Raw genomic sequence first — 23444 nt, forward strand, 5'->3', positions numbered from 1 at the left:
AAATAAGACCCAGCCTTACAAATTTCCAGTTTAGATAAAATGATTTTTTAAGACAAATTTTTAAGTTATACTTAGAAAATAAGGAGATGTCCAGGATATAGATTGCTATATTTATTAATGGCTTAAATAAGTAAATAAATGTGAATATAAAAAGAAGTATTTCAATGAGCATGTAGAAAAGTAGAATTAAAAGGTAAGTTTATTTGGGCACAGAAAAATTTAAGATCTGTATATGATTTTTTCAAAAAGTGTGTTTTCCATGAACTTTGTTGAGAACTCTCATGTAGATTTCAAAATTTGTTTGCACCTATTATTTAACTTATTGCTTATCTTTAAATTCCATTTTTCTATGAACTTTTGAAGTATTCTCATAGACTTGCATATGTATATATGCATGCTTGGGTAATTCTTATGTTGACACTTTTTTATTCACCCAGCACATCTTAGCACTTTTAAATTGCACTATAATTTATTTTTAGGTTGAACCCTCCCCCCCGCCTTTTTATTTTCTGCAATGCTTAGTGGACCAAAAGTATTTTAAAATTTTGGAATATTTGCACATATGTATGGAAATGTCTTGGGGCCAGGACTAGGTTCTCACATGCAGTTCATTTGTGTTTCATTTATACCTTATACAAATTATCTAAAGATGCATTTTTACATAGTATGTTTGGAATGCTTATGCTTTTCTGTCACCTGAGATCAGGTATGAAATGTTCTACTTGTGGCCTTAAGTTGTCACCAGAACATTTCATATTATGGACACTTAGCCGCACATGCATCTTCTAAACTAAAAGCTACCTCAAGGTTTGTGTGTGGTTTTATGACAATTTCAGTTGGTACTCTTCAGGACTAACATTTGTTAAGCATTCAAATAAATGCAAACTGAGGTACACATTTACTATTTACCGTGTGTCAGGCAGCAGACTGGGAGTGCAGAAGATATCAAGATGACTAATAGCCCCCAGGAAGCTCAGCATCTTGGGGGCATAAACCTGTCTAGGTAATGCAGTGGAAGCAGTAGTAGTTGTTGAAAGCAGTGTGACGGACCAGAGCAGTGACAGGGTCATGAATAGATTGCTCCAGCAGCAGAAAGGAAGGCTAACGGATTCTGTTGTAGGGAATTCTGTAAGGATGACCACCTGGAGCAGGTAGTTCTGAGCTGACTTGAAAGATAAATAGGAGTTCAACAGGGAGATGTGATGAGGAAAGGCCACGAGGTGGAATGGTTGTCATGCACAAACACAGGGAAAGTGTGTAAAGATAGGGGGAATACGGACAATTCACATTGCTCTGTGTGACCCTTGAAGGACGGGGCTTATGTAGGTCACACTGGGCTGGTAGGTGTTGCCTGCCTCTGCTGGACAAGCCCTGTAAGAGGGCAGGGAGCCACAGAGAGATTTTACAAGGAGGGTGACGGGGAAACGTAGAGATGGATACAGGTGGGTGTAATGACGGAGCCTGACCTGCGGCCTGTTAGAACAATCTAGCCAAGCAGTGAGGACCAGGACAGAGGCGTTGGCTAATGGTGGAAAATGGGTATATTTGTAGGAGATGGTTAGAAGATGTAAGTGATAATTTACAAGAAAGGTACAAGCTGTCTGATTCCCAAATTACAGGCCTGAGTCAAAAGACTTCCTGACACCACTGGTACCCAGAGGGTAGCACCTTATGGCTGAGAACAGGTTTTCATGACTGCCCCCAGGTCACCCTCATGGAAGACTAGCTGGTTATGTACCAAGAGGGGCCTAACTGCCTCAGGTCAGCCGTTCTCCGTTCTCCGTGATGACTCAGAGCTCAGCAAAGTGCTGTGCTGACGATCACAGTTCTGCTACAGCCAGAAGGTGTAAATCAGACAGCTAAAGGGAGGAATGCCCAGCACAAGGTCAAGAATTCTGAATCTGATGCTTTTGTCCCTTCCTGGTGGAGGCAGGTTGTCTTAGTGTCCTGGCAAAGCGAAGTGTGATGATGGAGAGCGCTTTGTATTAGGATTGCCAAACCTGGAAGCTGTTCTGAGCTGCTGTGGGCTTTGATGATGTAAGCATGATTGAGTGATCACTGCCCCTGGTGTTAGTCTGCAGGCTGAGTGGCGATCCCACGGCTCAGAGCGCTGCCTGCCTAATCACACGATTGGATGTTCTGCCATGCTCAGCCTCCATCCTGAGTCATCTTGTTAGCATAAACTGTATAGGGGCTCCCTGTGAATCACTCTTATTAGCATAAAATTTCAGAGCTCATTGAAACAGACATGGTTCCGTCTCACTGAGTGAATCAGAGTTGGATGCCGCCTTCCAGAAATGGGGGACAAAGGCCAGCACAGTTCTTTATTTTGCAGGGAACGGTGAGCTGATACTAGAAACTGAGAATGGAGCAGATTTAAATAGAAGCAAAGCACGTTTAAAATCTCAGCATGTAATTGCAAGTAAAAATCTAATGCTTAGGATAAATTGAAGTTTAGATCAAAATTGTGAGTTATAAATGATTGGTGGTGACATGGGCATAATGAGTTTGTTCGAGGAATTTTATGAAAGGAAGGAGCAAGATTCTTAGACTTGCTTTGCAAATGAAAAGAGCAAGGGGACAAAGAGGTCTCTGAGAGACTCTGAAAACAGTGTAGGAGAAGTGTCAGGTGGTGTCCTACACTGACTGAAGGGAGGCGGGACTTGGGGATAAATGTCACATGCCGGTGGCACTGTGGGCCAGAGCAGAGGCAGGGGTATAGCAGTGACCACTGGATTCGAAACTTAGGTATCATCATTTTTACATTTAAAAAATGTTATGTGTTATTTTTTCTGATATGGTTCCATCCCTCCACTAGCTCCCTCTGCATTGTTTTCTGCCTTATTATTACAATAGCATAGTCCTTCAACAACAGCCACAAGTCCAACATTCTGCTGTTTAATTGTGTCGTGGCATTGTAGGTGTAGACAATGGCAGCAAGTCAAGGATCCAGTTGTTGAGTTTCATTGGGAATCCTTTTGTTTGGGAGCAGAGACACATACTGCAATGCATCTTGACTTCCCAGTATGCTAGTCTTCATTATATAGTTCATCTATGAGAATAAATATATACATATTTACGTATGTATCTATTTATGTTGTGTATTGCTTGAAGCTTGTCTTATTTGTCCTTTGGGCATTGGCTTAATTCATTGAGCATAATGGTCTCTAGTAGGGACCATTTCATTGCAAATGATAGAATATCATTTTTTAAAGATTTATTTGTTTTTATTGGAAAGGCAGATCAGATTTATAGGAAGAAGGAAAGACAGAGAAAGGTCTTTCATCCACTGGTTCACTCCCCAATGGCTGCAATGGCTGGAGCTGAACCAGTTCAAAGCCAGGAGCTTCTTTTGGGTCTCCCACATGGGTACAGGGTGCCAGTACTTTGGGCCATCCTCTGTTGCTTTCCCAGGCCAGCAGTAAGGAACTGGATGGGAAGTGGAGCAGCTGGAACACAAATCAACTCCCATATGGGATCCTTGCACTTACAAGGTGAAACTTTAGCCATTGAACTATCACACGGGACCTAAAATTTCATTCTTTTTAATTGCTGAGTAGTATTCCTTAGAATAGATATACCACAGGTTCTTTACCCATTCCTCTTTTGACGGGCACCAGAGTTGTTTCCATGTCTTTGTTATTGTCGATTGTTCTACTATAATTGTAGAGTTGCAAGTCACTTTCTGATACACAGATTTCTTTTCCTTTCGATATATTCTCAGGAGTGGTATGGCTGGGTCAGATGATAAATCTACTTTCAGTTGTCTTAGCACTTTCCATACTGACTTGCATAATGGCTAACATGATTTTTTGACATGAGAACTGAAAATAAACCAGGAAATGGTTTGATGGCCTCCTTTTGGGAGTGGGGAGGTTGTCCTGGGACCCTGAGGAGCGGATTGGGAACGCCTCAGCGTGCCATGCGGCTGGAGCGGGGGAGGAGCTAGCAGGATCCAGGCGGGGGCCCGAGTGGCTTGACCCCGGGTAGCCATGCGGCCCAGGTACTCGGGTCCCCGCCACGATTCCAGCCTAACACAGCCAAGCTTTCCACCATGTACGTACGTACATGGGGTGAGAGGCTCTCGGGCGGCCAGTGCGCCATTTGGCACCAGGCTGTGCCTGCTGGCCACCCGGCCAGGAAGTTCTGGAATTTGGTTTCTTTGATATGCTGCATGAGTTGCTCCATGCTGAACCCACAGTACTCTGAGAATGTGTATTAGTCCTTAAGATTTTCAATGGCATTTAATCTTCCTCTGAAGAACCTGTAGTCACTTTATAGTGCCGATTGCCAACATCAGTTCACTCAAAAGGCAAAATTCCAGGCTTGTCTAGCAGGATACCCCATTACCTGATAGGATGAGGGATCAGCAGAGGGGTCACAGAAGGCAGGACTATGACATTGACTGGCATTCGAGAACCGTACTCGGGGCTAGAATGTGTGAGGCATGTGTGGACCAATCCCCTGGAAACTCTGACCTCATTGGACGGTTTAGAAGGGCCGGTGGAGTCTATGCAGGAGGCATGACAGTCTATGGGGCGCGCTGGGCTGACCCAGAGCAACCTCTGGCATACTTAACACTGGCTGGCAACAGGCCTGATTGGGGAGCGTGGGGGAGGCCTTGGCTGCGTGGAGCCTACCACTAAGGGGCGCAGGAACTGGAAGGGGGCTGAGTTCTGGTCGGGTCACAGTTGTAATCCCTTGGCACAAATATCGATTCGGACTTGACGCACCATGCCGGATTAGACCGCAGCACAGTTTGGTGCTCCGGAGGACCAGGATAGATGTGGGACGGGCTCGGCTAGGCCTCAACCCCATCTGAGCCATATATGAGATATACGTGGGTATGGACGAGCCGTGGCTGGGCTGAAACTCTCAACAGCAGGAACCAGAATGGATTGAAGAGCGGAGCTGGCCGAAGGACCTGCTGGTATGCGTGAAGCCCGACACCAGGAAGGAGTCAGAGGGAGGAGTCTGAACAGTTCCTCTGACAAGACACTGACCCTACAAATAAACGCAGGAAGCATGGAGGTAAACAACCCAGAAGAGGCTTTGGAATGTGACCCACTGGCATACACTTGGCTCGGGTTGGGGCAGACCAGGCTGAGTCAGTTCACGTCATCATCCACTGGCAAGCCCAAGTGCTGAAACTGTGTGGGGGCCTGGCCGGGTTTGGTTGCGATTAAAAAAAAAAAAAAAAAACAGTACAAAACACAAAATGCCAAGGTGAAATGGCCTGTGCCAGTAGGGAATGCAACACCCGACCAGCACACCTCCCACTGGTTTAGGTGAGGGACGAGAGTGTGATGGGCAGAGCCGGGGAGAGCTGCGATACTCATTGGTTCCAATGGAGGTCGGGGCTCAGAAGAGAACCAACCCAGGGGTTAAAACCACCAGCTGATCGGAGTAATGGACGGTGGCGGGCACTGTGCTTACTAGTAGTACATGTAGGAGCCTGGACTGGGAATGCCTCAAAGTTTCTTAGGGGATTCCCCTGAACAAAATGGAGGAATCAAAGCATTAACCAAGAAAAGAAGGAAAATGGAGTAGATGAATCAACCACCTCAGCTTTATGCTTGCAGCGGAAAACTGGACAAGGGGAAACTCTAAGATGGACTATGTCAATCAGTGGACTCTGCACCAGCCTCATCATACCCGGACTGTTGCTGATGATATGTTGGAGCTTCTAATTGTTTGAGGTGACGCTCTGCTGGCTCTGCCTTCAAACCTGAGAGGGCCTCCCTAAGAGGCCGTTGAACTTGAACTGGACAAGTGGGATGCTGGACTCTGTATGGTGTGAGCTTTTAATTAGGGAATCTCAATGGAACTTGAGCTGTGGTTATGCATCAAGGTGAAGGAATTCACCATGGGGGAAGGGTTTGGGGTGAAGGGGGGGGAATCCCAGTACCTATGAAATTGTGTCATGTAATACAATGTAATTAATGAATAAATGAATATTAAAAAAAAGAAAGAAAATAAACCAGGAAAAATGTTATGTTTGTTTAACAAATGCTGTTGGGACAATTGGATAGCAGAAGTAAGAGGCAAGACCCCCTCTTTCGTCCTATACAAAAACTAGCTTTAAGTAGATCAAGGACCTAAATCTGAACCCGGAAACCATCAAACTATTAGAGGAAAGCATAGGAAGTACTCTATGAAATATAGGTATTGGTAAAGACTTCTTAGAAAAGTCACCAAAAACACAGGCAGTCAAAGCTAAAGTAAACTATTGGGACTACATCAAACTAAAAACTTCTGTGCAGCAAAGGAAGTGATCAACAAAGCAAAGAGACAACCAACAGAATGGGAAAAAAATCTTCACACACTGGACAACAGATAGGAGACTAGCAGCCAGGATTTACAGGGAGAAGCTCAATGACAGTGAAACAGACAACCCTGTAAAAACATGGGTGAAAGGAAATGAACAGGCATTTTTCAAAAGAACCAATTCAGATGACTAAAGACCTGAAAAAATGCTCAGCCTGCCTAGCTACTAGGGAAATATAAATTAAAACCACATTGAGGTTTCACCTAACTCCAGTGAGACTGCCCTGCATGTGGTCTGCTAACACCTGCTGGCATGGATGTGGGGAGGAAGGTACCCTACTTTACTGATGGGAATATTGGCTAGTATGACTTAGCTATTTTAAATGAAGGGTGAAGGTAGAAGTCAGATTGTAGTTTGAAGAATAAATCAGGAGCATAAAGGTTGGCAATGAAGAGAAATTCTGCTAGGTAAATAGTAGCTAGGGAATTGGAAAGTTCAACTGAAAAAAAATTTTTAAATGATTTCTTTGAGAGGCCAAAAGGCTGGCTGGCACACGCACACACACGAGCCCGAGAGATATCTGTCTAGTAAATCTCCACTAAATGCTTGTAATAGTTGGGGCTGGACCAGGTTAAAGCCAGAAAACTGAAACTCCATCTGGATCTCCAACATGGGTGGCAGGAACTCAGGAACTCTGGTCAGCTGCTGCCATCCAGGCGCATTAGCGAAGCTGGATCTGAAGCTCAGTTGGGACTCCAGGAATTACAATATATGGGATGCAAATATGTCAAGCAGCAGCTAAACTCTCTGTGCTACGTGCCTGCCACAAAGATCTATTTCTTTTAATGTGACAGATACAAAGTGTGTTCATATACTGAGAGGAAAGAACAAGGAACCAAGGAGGGACAGGGCCAAGAGGAGACGAATGAAAGAGGAATACCACAGGAGGTGACGTTTAGAAGTACTGCATTGTGTCCAGGTTGTGTGTGTGTGTGTTCACCAGTGTGGGAAATGAACTCACGTTGCAGGGGGCCACACTAATGACACTGCAGGACTGGGGGACTCTTGAAATTAGGTATTAGAAAGAGAAACAGGAACTTTGGGCAGATGTGCCTTACAGCAGGAACTGTAACTCCAGTTATTTTCAGATTCTCAGTCTCAGACACAGTTAAGGGCTCCCTACAGAGCAAGAAGTTTTCCTGAAATGAGTGTCTGAAGTCTTGGATGTGCTGTGCATCAGGCTTTCTTTATTAATTTGTCTTCATCCACTTGAAAGGCAGAAATAGTTGAAATTCTTTAAAGCAAGAAAAAGGCTTATGCAGTTTCTCAATTTGAAGTTTGTGAGACCTTAATATGTACATAATTTTCGAAGTTTGAATTCCCAGAAGCTTATCCAACTGAATTAACAGTTGGTTTATAATTCTGTTATGCCAAAGAAATGCAATAATAGCTGTGTATCTGAATACCCATTAAAGTGCTGGAAGAAAATAATAATGATTAAAAATCTGTTAGTCTTTGAGACTTGAGGTTTTGTTACTGATTTGCTGTAATAGAACATTTTTGTCTTTTATTTGTAGAAATGAGAAGTAACTCAAGTTTGTTTCTAGCCCATCTTTCATTTATTTTTCATCACTAACACTGGATGTTATCTAATGGTCTGATATAGTAAACTGATACAATTGTAGCTAATTTAATTATTCTTGAATCACACTGGATAGCTGTCATCTTGTGAGCTCATTGATGGATTTTATTTTTTTATGAAAATCTGTAACACACATACCTGCACGTATACTCACATACTTAATGTGTATTCAGTGCATTGGGGAAGATGGTTTTTATGCCTGATGGGGAACAGGGATGGCTTAATTTTTACCTGGAGCAGATGGCATCTTATTTCCATTATACTTGGAGCAGTCATTCTTGAGCTGTACTGAGGACTACACATGCATATCTCGTGCCAGGTTCAGGTGAAAGGATTCTTTCTAAATGTATGAGCAGGTTCTTGGACCTTTTGTTAGCTTGTCTCACTACCTCTGATTGAGATGTTTTGTGAAACCACTCTTCATTTTTTGTACTCTTGCAAAATGCACCATGATTTAGTAACAGTTGGTTTTGATGAGAAAATCTTCATGTGTATTTTAATAATCGATATTCTATTAAAATCTTTTATGTTTCATTTAGTTCCTCTTTTGTAATTTCAGGGTGTGCTAATGGTTGGACCCCCAGGCACTGGTAAGACTATGTTAGCCAAAGCCGTTGCCACTGAATGTGGCACAACATTTTTCAACGTGTCCTCTTCCACGCTGACATCTAAGTATAGAGGGGAATCTGAGAAGTTAGTCCGTCTGTTGTTTGAAATGGTGAGTGCTGATGTATTCAGATTTCTCTGCATGGTGCATGTGTAGGCACACGATGCCCCCCATAACCTGGGTCTGTTTCCGAGGCATGCTTTCTAAAGGGGCACTGTGTTGTGTTGTAGTGTGGGTGTATGAAGAGGACAAGGGTGGTTAGCTTTGTGCGAGTTGGTGTGTCTTCAGTGTATGTTACTCTCCGAGGTTTATGAGAACGCCTGTTGATATCATGTCCGATGAGGGAAGACGGGCTTGTTGGATATGTTACAAAAGCCAGTTGGAAATTTGTGTCATTAAAGTCTGTTCCCTTTTCATAAGGGATTTATGTGATAATTAAAAATGCACATTTGAGGGCAGATGATTTATCTTTAAAAATTTTTTCATTATGGAAATTTCAAGACGCAAAAACAGGACAGTGATTCTATAGCATCTGTCACCTAACTTCACAGATCATGTAACGTTCATTTCCAGAAATTTCCTTTTTCTGATGTGAATGACCGATTTAGCCTCTATCAATAACCAGATGGTAGCATTGATACAGTGAGAAGTTCCAACTGTTCTGTCATTGTTTTTAAAAACCAACAAATGCTATGTGGTATTTTAAAAACTATTCAGATTGTTTTATGAGATCGTTGAATTATTTCATTAAAATATTTTTATGAAGGCCAGATTCTATGCTCCTACCACAATCTTCATTGATGAGATAGATTCCATCTGCAGTCGAAGAGGAACTTCTGATGAACATGAGGCAAGTCGCAGAGTCAAGTCTGAGCTGCTCATCCAGATGGATGGTAACCTACCTTTCATTCACTGGCTCGGGACTGTTGTCTTTCCTTGCTGAATTCATTTTTAATCACTTTTTTTATCCATAAGTATGTTCATTTATTTGTGTACTTAAAAAGGATGTGTTGTATACTTGTTCTGAACATATACTGTTTCAAGAGTCTGCTATAACAAGACAACATTGACTTCCAGAGGCTGCTCTTTAGGGCTGTCTCTCTTCCTTCCTTCTTTCTTTCATTTTAAGGATGTATTTATTTTTTATTGGAAAGTCAGATAGAGAGGAAGATCTTTCATACTCTGGCTCACTCCCCAAGTGGCTGCAACAGCCGAAACTGACAATCCAAAGCCAGGAGCCCAGAGCCTCTTCCAAGTCTCCCACATTGGTGCAGGATCCTGAGTCCTTGGGCTGTCCTCAACTGCTTTCCCAGGCTATAAGCAGGGAGGGAACTGAATGGAAAGTGGGGCCACTGGGATTAGAATTGGTGCCCATATGGGATCCCAGCACATGCCAGGCAAGGACTTTAGCCACTAAGCTGTTGCACCGGGCCCTAGGGCCATATTTCTAGAGGTGTGGTACCGATTCTCTGGGAGAGACTGTTGTAGAAAAGGATCTATAAGGTCTAAATTCTTTTCATGGTGTTAGTTACCAAGGCTATATTTGCACTTTTTGCTGTCATTCTTTCTTGGGTGTTCTCCATAATTCTCTGGTGCCTGTAAGATGTGCGATATCATAAAAGATGGAAAGCAGAAGTAGATAATGAGAATCCATTCACTTTTTGCCTAGTCAGACACTAAAGAAATTTGCAAAAATGTAAAAAAAGACTTATTTTTAGGAACATTTTTACAAAAGTATGATTTCTGTTAACAAATAATGGATTGTTACTTTCAAATGAATATTTTAAAACTTTCTGTATTCCACATATACTAAAACTCCTTGAAACTCAAATTTTTCTTATTTTTGAATTTTTTATTTTAAAGTCAGAGATCTCTCATCCACGGGTTTACTCCACAGATGTTCACAAAGTGGGGGTTGGCCCAGGAGCTCAGCCCAGTTCTTCCACCTGGGTGACAGGGACCCAGCTGCTTCCCCCTGCACATATGCAGGACACTGGGAATAGACCAGGTCCTGTGTTGTAAGATGTGAATGTCTTAGGCAGTGTCTTCCCCACCACACCAAAGTCCTGCCTGTCAGTGATTTTTCATAGGTTCCTGGGGCCGCAACATTTGAGAACTGCAGCTCTAGATGGGACTCAGATGACGACAACACACGATGAGTCCTATGGAGGAAGTCCACAGCAGGTGCAGTAAGAACACAGCAGGAGGGGTGCCATCAGAATCAGGGAGTCCCCGGAAGGGCACAGCCAAGCTAGACTTTGAGGCAATGCTCAGAGTTACCCTGACACAAAGAAAAGCCATTAGAGCCGCAGGAGGAAGAGTTCTGGGCTCAGGGCTGTTTTTAGAGATACTGTACTCTGATATATTTTGTAAACAAATATCCAGAGTGTTTCATAACAGCCATGTTATTATACCTGCCACAGACACTAGTAATATTTAGAATGTGTATTTTGTATAGTGCCAGACACTACTAAGATATAGAAACAAATGTATTCATGCCTTTCCTCATTGAGTTTGTCACTTAAATGGTTGCTGAAATATGAGAGAAAAAAGTGACTGTTAACGTTTATGGAGGGAATACAGAGGAAAACATGAGGCATTTCAAGAATTAGAAGAGGTGTCGGAATTGTGACATAATGGATCAAGCCATTGCTTGCAATGCCAGCAACTCCTGGCTGCTCCGCTTCCTGTCCAGCTCCCTGCCGATGCATTTGGTAAAGCAGTGGAGCATGACCCGGATGCTCTAGTCCCTGCGCCAACATGGGAGATCTGGAGGAAGCTCTTGGCCTTGACCCTGCCCAGCCCCAGCCATTGTGGGCCTTTGGGGAGTGAACCAGTGGAAAGAAGATCTCTCTCTTTCTCTTCCTACCTCTCTCTATTACTCTTTCAGGTAAATAAACCTTTAAAAAGTTAAAGAAAAAAAAAACACCAAAAGCAGAGATCACTGAATGCAGGTTTACTCAGCTAAGTTTCATTGATTGGTGTCTGTGACTATTATTATTAATTGGCTGGTTGGGATACATAGGTATTAAGTATTAATTTATTGAGAAAATAAATTTAATACTGTAGAACTATGTTGTTTTAAATCCACTACTTTGTTATACCAGTCTAGAAAAGCTTATCAATATCGAATGTGGGCTTTTGTTTTTATTTTCATTATGGATTTTCCAGAGTTTGTGTTGGTTTTTAACTTTCTAAAAAGTAAGTTTTAAACTTTTTAAAAAGTTTACATTCTAAAATTTTAATTAAAAATAGATAATTTATGGACATATATTTGGTTTGGTTAGAAATTTTATTTCCATTAGTGAATATCAAGGCCATTCTTAAATTTCTTGTTTTTCCAAAGTCACTTGAAAGGTTGGAGGGCAAAATTGCTGCAGTTTAAATTGTCTTTCAACATTACAACTGCTTCCTAGTATTTTAAGTAAATGTGAACCCTCTTTTGTTTTAAATATGTATTCACTTTTGTTGGGAAGGCAGATTTACACAGAGAAGAGAGAGAGAGAGAGAAATCTTCCATCTGCTTGTTCACTCCCCAAATAGCCACAATGGCCAGAGCTGAGGCAAACCAAAGCCAGGAGCCAAGAGCTTTTTCTGGATCTCCATTGCAGGTGCAGGGTCCCAGGCTTTGGGTCATCCTCAGCCGCTTTCCCACGCCACGAGCAGGGAGCTGGAAGGGAAGGGAAGTAGCAGGACATGAAACGGTACCCAAATGGGATCCCAGCGCTTGCAAAGGGAGGAGTTAGCCAGTTGAGCTGTTGCGCTGGGCCTGTACGCCTTCTTCTGGAGAAAGATAAATTAGACTTAACATTTTTTTGTGGGGTGAGTGTTTGTTGGTAACTGATACGCCGGGGGGATATCTGCCTTCCTAGTAGAGAGCTTGGGTTTGAGCCCTGGCTCTGTTCCTCAGTCCTGCTTCCTGCCAAGGTGCACCTGGCAGACCACAGTGATGGCTTGAGTAGTTGGGATGGGACACCTCTCGGCGTTTGAGGAGTGAACCAGCGATGGGAGCACTCTCTTTCTCCCTTTCTATCTTTCTCTCTTTCTGTTTTCCAAACAAGTATTATCTTTCTGGGAATAAGGCTAAAACAGAACCATGCTTCTATGCCCTTTTAGAAGAAGATATATTCATTTTCTTATAGAAGAATTACTTATTTGAATAGAATCCTAGACTAGATTATGTGACTTCTACTTTGTTATCTTAATTGTCCTACATTTGGTTTTGCTGCCATACAGAGGTCAGACAGGCCAAGCTGTGTTTGTCATGGATCATGGCAGTATGCATGTTGGCTAACATTTGCGAATGTTGGCTGGATCAAAGAATAAAGCACTGTAAGAACACTTTCGTTCTTCACTCTGTAGGAGTCGGAGGAGCTTTAGAAAATGATGATCCTTCCAAGATGGTGATGGTTTTGGCTGCTACTAATTTCCCGTGGGACATTGATGAAGCGTTGCGGAGGAGATTAGAAAAAAGAATATACATCCCTCTTCCCACAGGTACGGCACCGCCTTCCCTGCTGTGCTGGGCTGTTATTTCCTGGCTACCGTTTCTTTGCTTATCCAGATCTTTACTCTATTGCCGTTTGTATTTAGAAAATCATTTCTACTGAATGGAAACAGAGGCCATAGTACCCTATTGAAATTCTTTACATTGAAGAGAAATTTGTACATACACAACAGTAGTTCTATTAATAAATTTGAGGCACATTTTAAAGTTACTACTTTTATACTCGAGGAGCATTAAACCTCATGTAAATGATTAAAAATAAAGTTTACTTGGAATCTTTTTTATTGTGCTCTACTTTAGAAAATACCAATTCACCCTATTATTTTATGTTGTGATTTTCACAAATGAACTTTTTGAGATTTAATTTACATATGGTAAAATATACATATCTTAAGGGTATAGTGTGATGAGATTTGACAGGCATCTATCTAGTCCTGTTTAATCAATACCTTAGTGAAGATGTTGGAACATTTGTATTACTCCAGGGAGTTTTTCTGTGTCCCTCCCTGTTCATTAAAACTTCTTTCTAGGCACTAGTTTTATTTTTATCACCATCGATCAGTTTTGCTTTTTGGTTAGCTTCACGTAAGCAGAATCATGACAGACAGCGTGTTTTCTGGCCAATTTCACTAACTAAAGGCTTTTGGGATTCATCCTGGTATTAGTAATTTATTTTGGATATGGTTTATCACACAGTTTGTTTTTTCTCCTGACAATGGACTTTTAAAGGTTGTTTCTGGATTTTGACTGTTAAAAATAGAACTATAAGCCTTCTTGTACATTTTGTGTGTGTATGTGTGTGTGTGTGTATGGATGTCTTCAATTCTTTTGAACAGTATAAACATTGAATAGGGGAGGTGTATGTTAAACTTCAACAAAAAATACCCAAACTGCTTTCCAGAATGCTAGTACCAGTTTGTAGTTCCACTGTCAATGAATGAGAATTGTAGCATTTCCACATCTGTGCCAACATTTGATACTGTTAGTATTTTTATTTTAATCCTTCTGGCACATGTGAAATGTTTTTAATTTGTATTTAATGGCTTAGATTGCACACCTTTTCATGTGCTTATTGGTTGCCCATTGGTGTACCTTCTGTGTAACATCTTCTCAGGCCTTTTCTGCAGTTTTGTTTTATTGGTTCTTTATATAAATTCATCTCTGAGGTGAATTTTAAAAATTCAGTTACTGTATTATTCAATTCCAGAATTTCTGTTGGATTCTTTTTATGGGGTCTCTTTGTTGAGTTTTCTTCCTTTAATTATAAACCTTTGTGTTGATTTCATTTAGTTGCTTTTCTGCATTCTTTTGTATGGCACTGACATTCTTTAATTTGGTTATTTTGCAATTCTTTGTCGGCTAATTCACAGTTTGCTTTTTTTTAGGAGTTGTTTCTAGATTTTTTTTTCCCACTTTGAGCCCTGTTTCTCTGTAAATATGTCTTGTTAATTCTTGTTGTCATCTGTTTTTTGAAAAAGAAAAAGAAAAAAGACAGAGACATCATCTCTTCCAGTCTTGGTGAGCTGACTTTGGGAAAACCTTCACCAGTCAGCCCCGCTGAGAGCTTCGGGGGAATCTCAGCGCTTTTGTGGGGATGCCTCCTCTTGGGGCTTGTGTGTGTAATTTCCCAGGGAGAGAGATTTCCTGGTTTTTCAGGAACTTTAGTTGTCTTTCTCCTGCTGTCTGTGCGTACCATTCCAGAACTCTCAGTGCTCCAAGGCACATGAAGAAACAGAGAAACATGGCTGATTCAAGAAAAAAATCGATCTCTAGAAGCCAACCCTAAAATGGAGACAAACTGTGGACAAAGAATTGAAAATACATATATTACCTTAGTGCTGTGTGGTAGGACACAGCTAAACGGCTAAGTGAAATCAGGAAGATGATCCTTGAACAAAGTAAGAACCCAATGGAGTCGTCTGCTTGATCAGTCTCCTAGCGAGCCGGAGCGTTAGGCTAACCCTGTCTGTCCCTCTTTGTGACCCATTCAAGAGGCCGTGTGCTAGACCTGTTCTCCAGGCCATGTGGAGCCGGGCCACGGTTTGGCTGTGTTTGCTAAGTGTTTGTTAACCACAGTGAGCTAGAGAGTTCTCTCTGGTTCTCAGCGGCCCCCAAGCATCCTGAGTGTTCTGCTTCCCTGTCGGTGCCCTAGGTTTTGTGAGACAGAGCCAGTCCTTTGGAAGCTTTCTGAAAAGCTGCAAGGTTGAATGTACCTTCCACCCTGTCTGTATGCCTGGATGGGAAGCCACCAATTGGGATTTTCTACCCAGTGGCATGGAGCTGCGCTGATGGGAAAGTAGTAGGCTTGGTTGAAATGAGATGGCATTCCTTACCCATCTCAGTATAATGCCTAGACGGGAGGCCAGCACTGCAGGCAGAGGTTTAGCTCGCTGAGCCATGATACCAGCCCCTGGACTTTCTGATATTATTGCACAAGTTACTGAAGCTCGCTAAATCTTTTTCCAGTCTTTTTTCTTTCTGTTCTTCAGGTTGGATAATTTCTCTTCATCTGTGTTTTTGTCTACTGATGTTTTCTTCTGCCATTGACAATTTGCCTTTCAACTGAAACCAGTGTGTTTTTCATTCCAAATATTACATTTTGCAAGTCTAGCATTTCCATTTGGTATTTTAAAATATACATATTGTTAGAATATGCTCATATTGAAAGCCCCCTGGGAGTCAGTAGGAGGACTGACTTTCAATATGTATGTTGTCAAGGGTCATCCAGAGACAAGAGAAAGAATCAGAGAGATTTGTCACCTGGTTTGCTTCCCGCCTGGTTTGCTTTCCACCATAACTGAGGATGGGTCAAGCAGAAGCTAGAGCCCTGGAACTGAAGCTGGAGTTAACAACTGTGCAGCAGCCAGCAGCGGCTTAACCTGCTGTGCCACAGTGCTTGCTTTTTTTTTTTTTTTTTTTAGGATCTGTTTATTTGAAAGCCAGAATTACAGAGAGAAAGGATTAAGAGATATAGAAAGTGAGAAATCTTCCATTTGTTATTTCACTCTCTGGAGGATCACAACAGCTGTGGCTGGGCCAGGTTGAAGTCAGGAGATTCATCTAGGTTTCCCATGTGGGTTCCAGAGGCCCAAACGTGGAGACCGTCTTGAACTATTTTTCCCAGGCTAGTTGTAGGGAACTGGATGGACAACGTAGGAATTAGGGCACAAGCTGGAGCCCATATAGGATATTAATATTGCAGGTAGCAGCTTTACCTGCTATGCCAGAAAGCCAGCTTCCCAACTACTTGAGCCGTAACCTGCTGCCTCCCAGTATGTGCAGAAACAGGAACTGGGATAGTGCGTAGGGCTGAGCCTTGAACTCAGGCTGTCCACTACCTGATGTGGGAGCTTCAAGCACCTTCCCCTGTTCAGTAATTATAGTTTCCGCTACCTTACTGGGATTCCTCAGCATTGCTCTTTGTTGTTTTTTCTTTAATTATTTAATATTCTGCCCTTCAAATGTAAATTCTTTCCCTGGAATATGGATCAACTTAGTGATTTGCTGCTGAGGAACAGCATATGGCAGGAGTGATGCTGAGTGACTTCCAAGGGTAGATCGTAAGAAGCAAAGTTTCTGCCTGGCACCCTTTCTTGGGTCATTGACTTTGGGCAAGGACAGAGGTCATGCCACAAGTGCACTCAGGCTGTGGAGGAACCCACGTGGGAAGGGATTGAAGGCTTCTACCAGAAGCTGACACCGTCTTGCCAGTCTTGCCGGTCTGGCAGTGAGCTGCCTTTGGAAGCTGTCTTATTGGCCCATGCATTGACTACAGTTTCACTGGGGGCCTGGCAATATGGAGTTCTATGGAGAAATAAAACCGGTAGACTATGTATTTGTGTGTGTCAGCTCAAATGGTGCTGGCGGCCAGCGAGTCTGGAATGTGCAGCGTGAGCTCTCACACCAGAGGCCCGGGAAGAGCTGAGGCTGCAGCTCCAGTCTGATGATGGATTGCTGCAGAATTATCTCTTCCTAGGGGGAAGTCAGCTTTCGCTCTCCACAAACTTGAGCTGATTGCATGTGGCTCTCCCTTGTTAGGAAGGCAGTCTGCTTTATTCAGAGTCCACCAGTTTAAATGAAAGTTTCGTCCAGAACACAGATATACAGAATATTGTTTGATTATTGTCCAACCAAGTTGACACACAAATTAGCCATTGTAAACAAAAGCTAGTACTTTTCACGTATAACCAAGCCATTCCCAAATTCCTGATTAGCAGAAACTATGAAGATAATAAATTATGTTCAGGCCTCTTGGTTTTGGTATAATTTGTTATTCAGAAGCATGCAATTAGTGTGCTGCTTCATAGTCTTTGTTATCTAACTGTAACATTGAATCAAAGCAGTTGAGGACAGCCCAAAGCCTTGGGAACCTGGACCTGTGTGGGAGACCCGGAAGAGACTCCGGGCTTCTGCCAGCCGTTGCAGCCACTTGGGGCGTGAACCTGAGGATAAAAGATCTTTCTGTCTCTCCTTCTTTCTGTAAATCTGGCTCTCCAGTTTAAAAAATCAAAATAAATATTTAAAAAATTATTTTAAAAGTCAGAATTCCAGGAGGAGAAAGATATTGTAGCCACTGATTCAATCCCAAATGGCCACAATGGCCAAGGCTGCTTCTGGATCTCCCACGTGGGTACAGGGCCCAAGCACTGCTGCTTTCACAAGCTGTTAGTCGGGAGCTGGAGCAGAGTGGATATGAATGTCCATATGGGAGGCGGACATTAAAGGCAGCAGCTTTTACCCACTATGCCACCATACCAGCCCCTATTGGTTATTTTTTAATATTTCTTATTTAGGGGTCACATTTTTCTGCTTCTTCACATGTTCAGTAATTTTTACATGTACTGCTTCATGTGAATCTGGGTGTCATTCTTTAAAACACTTGAATTATTGAAAGAAGTAAGAAGAATCCATTTTAATTTTTTTATTTTACAGATTTGGTTAATACTTAACATTTGTATCTTATATCTTGTCTCATTTTAAAGTTATCACAGCAGGGCCAAAAAAATAAGCTTCAGTAGTGAATCTTCAAACTTAATTTTTTTGTAGCATGTTCCTTAACTTCTCTGTAAGGGGACCTTAAGGCTATGTAACATAATTGAGAACGTTTTTAGCTTCTAGATTCCTTACATTATCTGTGTTATCTTTCCTGGCCATTGCTTTGCAGGCCATTAACATTCGAATAATTTCGTTACTTAAAATAAAAACTTTTTATTAAAGCAATACTTAATTTACTAGTGGAAATCATAAAATAGCTCATTTAAACAATAACAGAAGCAATTAGAAGCTGCAGACCACCCTGCCCGATTCTCTGTTACATGTTACATGAACATTTGAAAATCGAGTGGCTTCTTCTCGTTTCTGATTTTATGGGTTTCCTCCCCTTCTCCTTTTTCTCTTTTCCTGTTCTTCCCTGCTTTGTAAACAAAACATGTATAAAATAGTTAATATGTTTGAAAGAAGTTAAAATTGTATTACCATTTTAGAGTGATCAGGATTATAGTGAATATTATTATATTTATTACTATAATAATGAAAGTCTGAGTACTTGAACTGGTACATCATTTATACTTTTGCTTCAATATATGATTACAGGCGTAGTCGATGCCAGTCATTTCTGAACCAGTGAGGAACGCTTAGGTATTGAGGGAGACATGTAGTTGTTGGCATAAAGGTGGGAACTCGGCTTCCTTTGGAAAGGTGGGGAAACAGCTTGGACTGATTAAAGGGCTTCTTCTAAACTTTTCTTTATGAAATGGGCATGACCATGTAGCTGGTCACCTCTAAGTGCTTGCTGGGGATATAAAGCTGTGTACCTTATGAACATGAAGCTTGAGAAATGCTTACTCTTTATTAAAGGGCTCCCAAATAAGGAGCTTTAATTAGGACTCCACTCTTTTGGAACTTTGCTTTCATTTGTTTTTAATCTAGTAGCCAGTGCTTATTTAGCTCATTGTTGTCTACAAGATGTGTGTTGGATACTGTGGACGTATAAAGTTCCTTGTCATTGAAGAACCCACGTTGTCTCGGGGAGGTAGACATGCTCTTCACTGAGTTGCAGCGGGAACAGTGGAACATGGCGTACTGATGCGGAGAGTGAAGATAATAAATTCTGGCTGATGGCTTAGCTAGTGGGGACTCCGTGGAAGAAGTTGCATTCAGCTGAATTTTCATGGAGGAAAGCAGAAAGGACGTTGAGTAGCTATTGTGGCTGGAGCGTCCGGCAGAACAGATGAGTATGGAAGAGAGAATAAAGAAGATGTGTACACATGTGAGGCTGGCAAGAATAGTTTGGAAACCAAGGATACAAATAATGGAAAATAGAAACATTGGAAGGCCTTTTTATGCACACAAGTAGCCACAAAAAGAACATTTTAATTGAAAAGGCAGGAAGTTTAATAAAGGGAAGAAAGAGATGAAACAAGAAAAGTTACACCGAAAAGGCACATTAACAGTTATGTAATTTACACAAAGAATAATGTACATTTCTGTAAGATTGAGAAGTAGAACTTGGCAGCAAAGAAAGTCAGCATATCCATTGTTGCTGCTGTTTTTAGCACCCCAATACAGAATGTTGTGGAGCCAGAGAGTTGCATTATATTGCCCCGGATGGGGCACGGTGGGATGAACTATGTCTGCTTCCGGCTGCCCGGATCCCATTTTGCCCTCCTTTGCTTGTTGGGTCTGTGTGGGGACTCAGTCAGAGTTCATACGTGGTAGCTTAGGGTGCCAGTTGCAGTCGCTCTGTTGTGGACAGTAGAAGCTGCAGTGCCTTTTCCGACCTGGCCTCAGAGTGTCACTCCTGCCATTCCCTGGACTCAGAGAACTCTTGAGCTCGCTGAGATTCCAAAGGGAGGAATTAAACCTCCCTTGGTTGCTGGCAGCCATTGTCAACCAGAGAAACTAACCGGTACAGGAGGCACTCTGATGTCCTTGAAGTCCTTTTGACTACATGTGTCTAAACTAGGATGGTAGCCTTCTGGTAAGTGTATGAACTCCTTTGTCCAGCCCCTCTTCCTTCAATTGTGTTTTGCTTTCATTATTTATTTATTTTTAAGTTTGTATTTATTTGAGAGAAAGAGAAAGAGTACTCCAAATGCTAGTTCATTCCGCAAATGCCAGCAATGTCTGGGGCTGACCAAGTGCCAGGAACTCAGGAACCCAGTTACTTGATCCACCACCACTGCTTCCCAGGGTCCACATGAACAGAAGCTGGAGTTAGAAGCCAGAACTGACAATAAAACTTGAGTGGAATGTCATCTTGCTTTGGATAAATGTTTGTCTGCATGTGTCACAATTAGGCTAATGCCTAAACCTAAGTATTGCAGGGCATCTTGAACCAAGTGACTCTGGTTTTCAGTTATAGAGATATAGGGGAGGCCAGAAAAATAGATCATCAGTCTGCTAGTTCATTCCCTAAATGACCACAGCGTCCAGGGCTGGGCCAGACTGAAGCCAGGAGCCAGGAACTGCATCCAGATCTCCCACATGGGTGCAGGGGCCCAAGCACTTGGGCTGTCTTCTGCTGCTTTTCCCAAGCCATCAGCAAAGGAGCTGAATCGGAAGCAGAGCAGCCGGGACTTGAACCAGCACCTATATGGGATGCTGGTGTAACAGGCAGATAGGCTTTACCTGGTACACCACAGTGCCAGCCCCTTATTATACTTTTAAAAAATAATAATAGCCACTCATACCTTTCATGCCCTTGTGTGTGTTTGCACTTATTGGTCTTTTGTTGGCACTTTTCTAGGTACCCTTCATTCCATCTGGCACACACAGGCATGTTCTTGCTTCCATTTCATGATTTACGGGCTGCCATTTCCCGGGTTGTTCTCTCCTTCTGTTTTGACAAATATTATTTTTCAAAGCCGTGTTAAGAGCATTTCTAGTTCCGTGCAGCCTCATCACTCGGGCCTGTGTTGTGTGTGTGGGCTTCACTTCCTGGAGTGTTTCATCTGTGCTGGTGCTTTCCCAGATGTCTCCTAGCAATACATGTCCCAGGTCTTCTCTGTCTGCCCATAATCCTGTTGGCTGATGGAGGCAGGAGAGCAGTGAGCACTGACAGGGGACAGGCTTTGCCTGTGTTAACTCATTCAACCCTCACGACTATCTTAGGAGGTAGATTCTGTTCTCATCTGTAAAATATCACTTTCAGGTCAGAATGTATTTATTTGGAGGCACAGAACGCGCGCACACGAGAGAGAGAGAGAGAGAGAGAGAGAGAGAGAGAGAGAGAGAGAGAGAGAGAGACTGAGACTGCTGTCCACTGGGTCACTCCCCAAGTGCCTGCTATAAAACTGAAAACAGAATCACCAAGTGATCTAGCCACTCCACTCTAGGGACACAGCAACAAGAAAGGAACAGACACTGTAACACTTACATTCACAACAACATCAGTCACAACAGCCACAAGCTGAAAACAACTCACACCTCCAGGGAAGGCCAGTGGATAAGTCAAGTGTGGTCCATACACACGATGGAACATTACTCAGCCTTCAAAAGGAACAGAATCCTAACATGCATGCCCCTTGAGGACACTGTAGTAAGTGAAGTACGCCAGTCCAACAGGTGTCTGCGGCCATCAAACATCTAAAAGAGAAGGCAGAGTGATCGTTTCAGGGGCTAGGTTGGGAAAGCTGATAGTGGTTTAGTGGGAAAATCATTTCAGTTTTGCAAGATGAAAAGATTGGTGGTGAGGTTGCCTCGCAGTATAAAGGTACTCAATACACTCACTTGTGAACTTAAAAACAGGTAAGATGGTAAACCTTGTGTATATTTTACCATCATTTTCTCTAACTGGTCTGCCAGATTTTGCACAAAGCCATTGGGATTGGGGAAAATGTCTGTGTCTGCAACTGGCTGATTCCAGCGAGATTTGGAAGCCCCGGTAGCCTCTTTGTAAATCTAGGATTAGAGATGCATGGACTAATTTGGAAGAGCACTCTTCTAGAGTGATTTCCCATAAGCAATCTTTGTCTGTGCTTTAATCAAGTAACCCCTGACTGAGACTGCTGTCCACTGGGTCACTCCCCAAGTGCCTGCTACCAAAAGGGCCAAAACCAGGAGCTGGGAACTCTGGTGGTGACTTCTCCCTGGAAGCCAGGGACCCAAGTGCTCATACCACTTCCTGCTGCTTCTCAAGGTGTATGTTAGTAGGAAGCGGAAATCAGGAGAGGAGCTAGGTTGCAGACCCCGGCCCTGTGGTATGGGATGCGGGCACCCCAGGCAGCATCCTTGCTAACTGCTGTGCCAGACAGCCACCCCCTTGCTTTATTTAAAACATTTTTTTTTACTGTTTTCCACAATACATTTTTGTAGGTGTAGGGATTCATCCCTCCCCTTCCTCTTCCTTCCTCACCATTTTCCCCTCCCACCATTTACCCCCATATTATCACATTAGTATAGTCAAGGCAAAGGTAGGAAACCTGGTAATACATTTTAGAGGTATATTAAAAAGTTTTACTGGGAGTCCTGCTTTTATTCAGAAGTGGAGATGCATTACTGCATAGCACCATGACTTCTGTGTCCTGCCCACTGCAGCAGGCCAGGCGTGTAACCCCGATCATGAGCTGGGCTTCCTGCAGTACTCAGGAGGACCATTCCCAGCAGCCTTCCAAAAGTTCATGAAGCGTCCGTGCATGGATTTCAGAATTTTTTTCACACTCAAATATATTTATCTTGTAATCTCACCTCCCTGATTTTTTTAGAGTGCCCTTGTATTATAAGATGCGCTGTATGATTCCTCCAACAGTGTTTAAATTAGAACATGAATTAACTATGCTATATAGCATTGGCTTGTTTATAGTATTATTAACACATTAATCACTTGTTAAATCTTTGCAAAAGGTTGTTAAATATTAATTCAGTTTCACGGAGCTGATATATCTTACCTTAGAATCTGTTAACTTATCATTGTCATAATCAGTATTAAAAGTTAATTTGTTGGGGCCAGTGCCGTGGTGGAGCAAGTTACTCCTCCTCCTGCAGCACTAGGATGCCACATGGGCTCCACTTCGATGCCCGTTGCCCCACTTCCCATCCTGGGAAAGCAGTGGAGGATGGCTCAAGTCCTTGGGTCCCTGCATTCACTTGGGAGATCTAGAAGAGGCTCCAAGCTCCTAGCTTCAGCTCTGGCTGTTGCAGATGTTTGGAGAGTGAACCAGCAGATGGAAGACCTCTGTTTCTCTTTCTCTCTGCAATTCTTTCAAATAATAAAAACTAAATAAATCCTTTCCAAAAGGTTAATTGAAAAAGAAAAGTTTAATTGTCTTCCAACTCCTGGTTAATAGGGAAAAGAAAAGGGGGCTCTCTGACTAAGCTTCAGTAGCCCAGGCACAGGTTTGTGCTTCAAAGTGCATTTTTTTTTTTTTTTTTTTTTTGGTAAGTGGTGAGCAAGGTGGTAAAGTTCAGTGAAGAGAAATGC

At 42.5% G+C, this 23444-nt stretch overlaps 1 protein-coding gene across 3 annotated transcripts in view; it reads left to right on the plus strand.

Moving 5' to 3' along the window:
* The window catches only part of KATNAL1 (katanin catalytic subunit A1 like 1), an 87934-nt gene that overhangs the window by 58895 nt on the left and 5595 nt on the right, over positions 1–23444 (plus strand). For all 3 annotated transcript variants that reach the window (XM_058670911.1, XM_004577559.4, XM_058670912.1), the window contains exons 7-9: positions 8470–8628; positions 9284–9410; positions 12880–13014. In XM_058670911.1, coding sequence (XP_058526894.1) covers positions 8470–8628; positions 9284–9410; positions 12880–13014 — 421 coding nt within the window. The remainder of the gene's footprint in view (positions 1–8469; positions 8629–9283; positions 9411–12879; positions 13015–23444) is intronic.

Source organism: Ochotona princeps, chromosome 12, assembly GCF_030435755.1.
Source record: "Ochotona princeps isolate mOchPri1 chromosome 12, mOchPri1.hap1, whole genome shotgun sequence".
NCBI classification, from domain to species: domain Eukaryota; kingdom Metazoa; phylum Chordata; class Mammalia; order Lagomorpha; family Ochotonidae; genus Ochotona; species Ochotona princeps.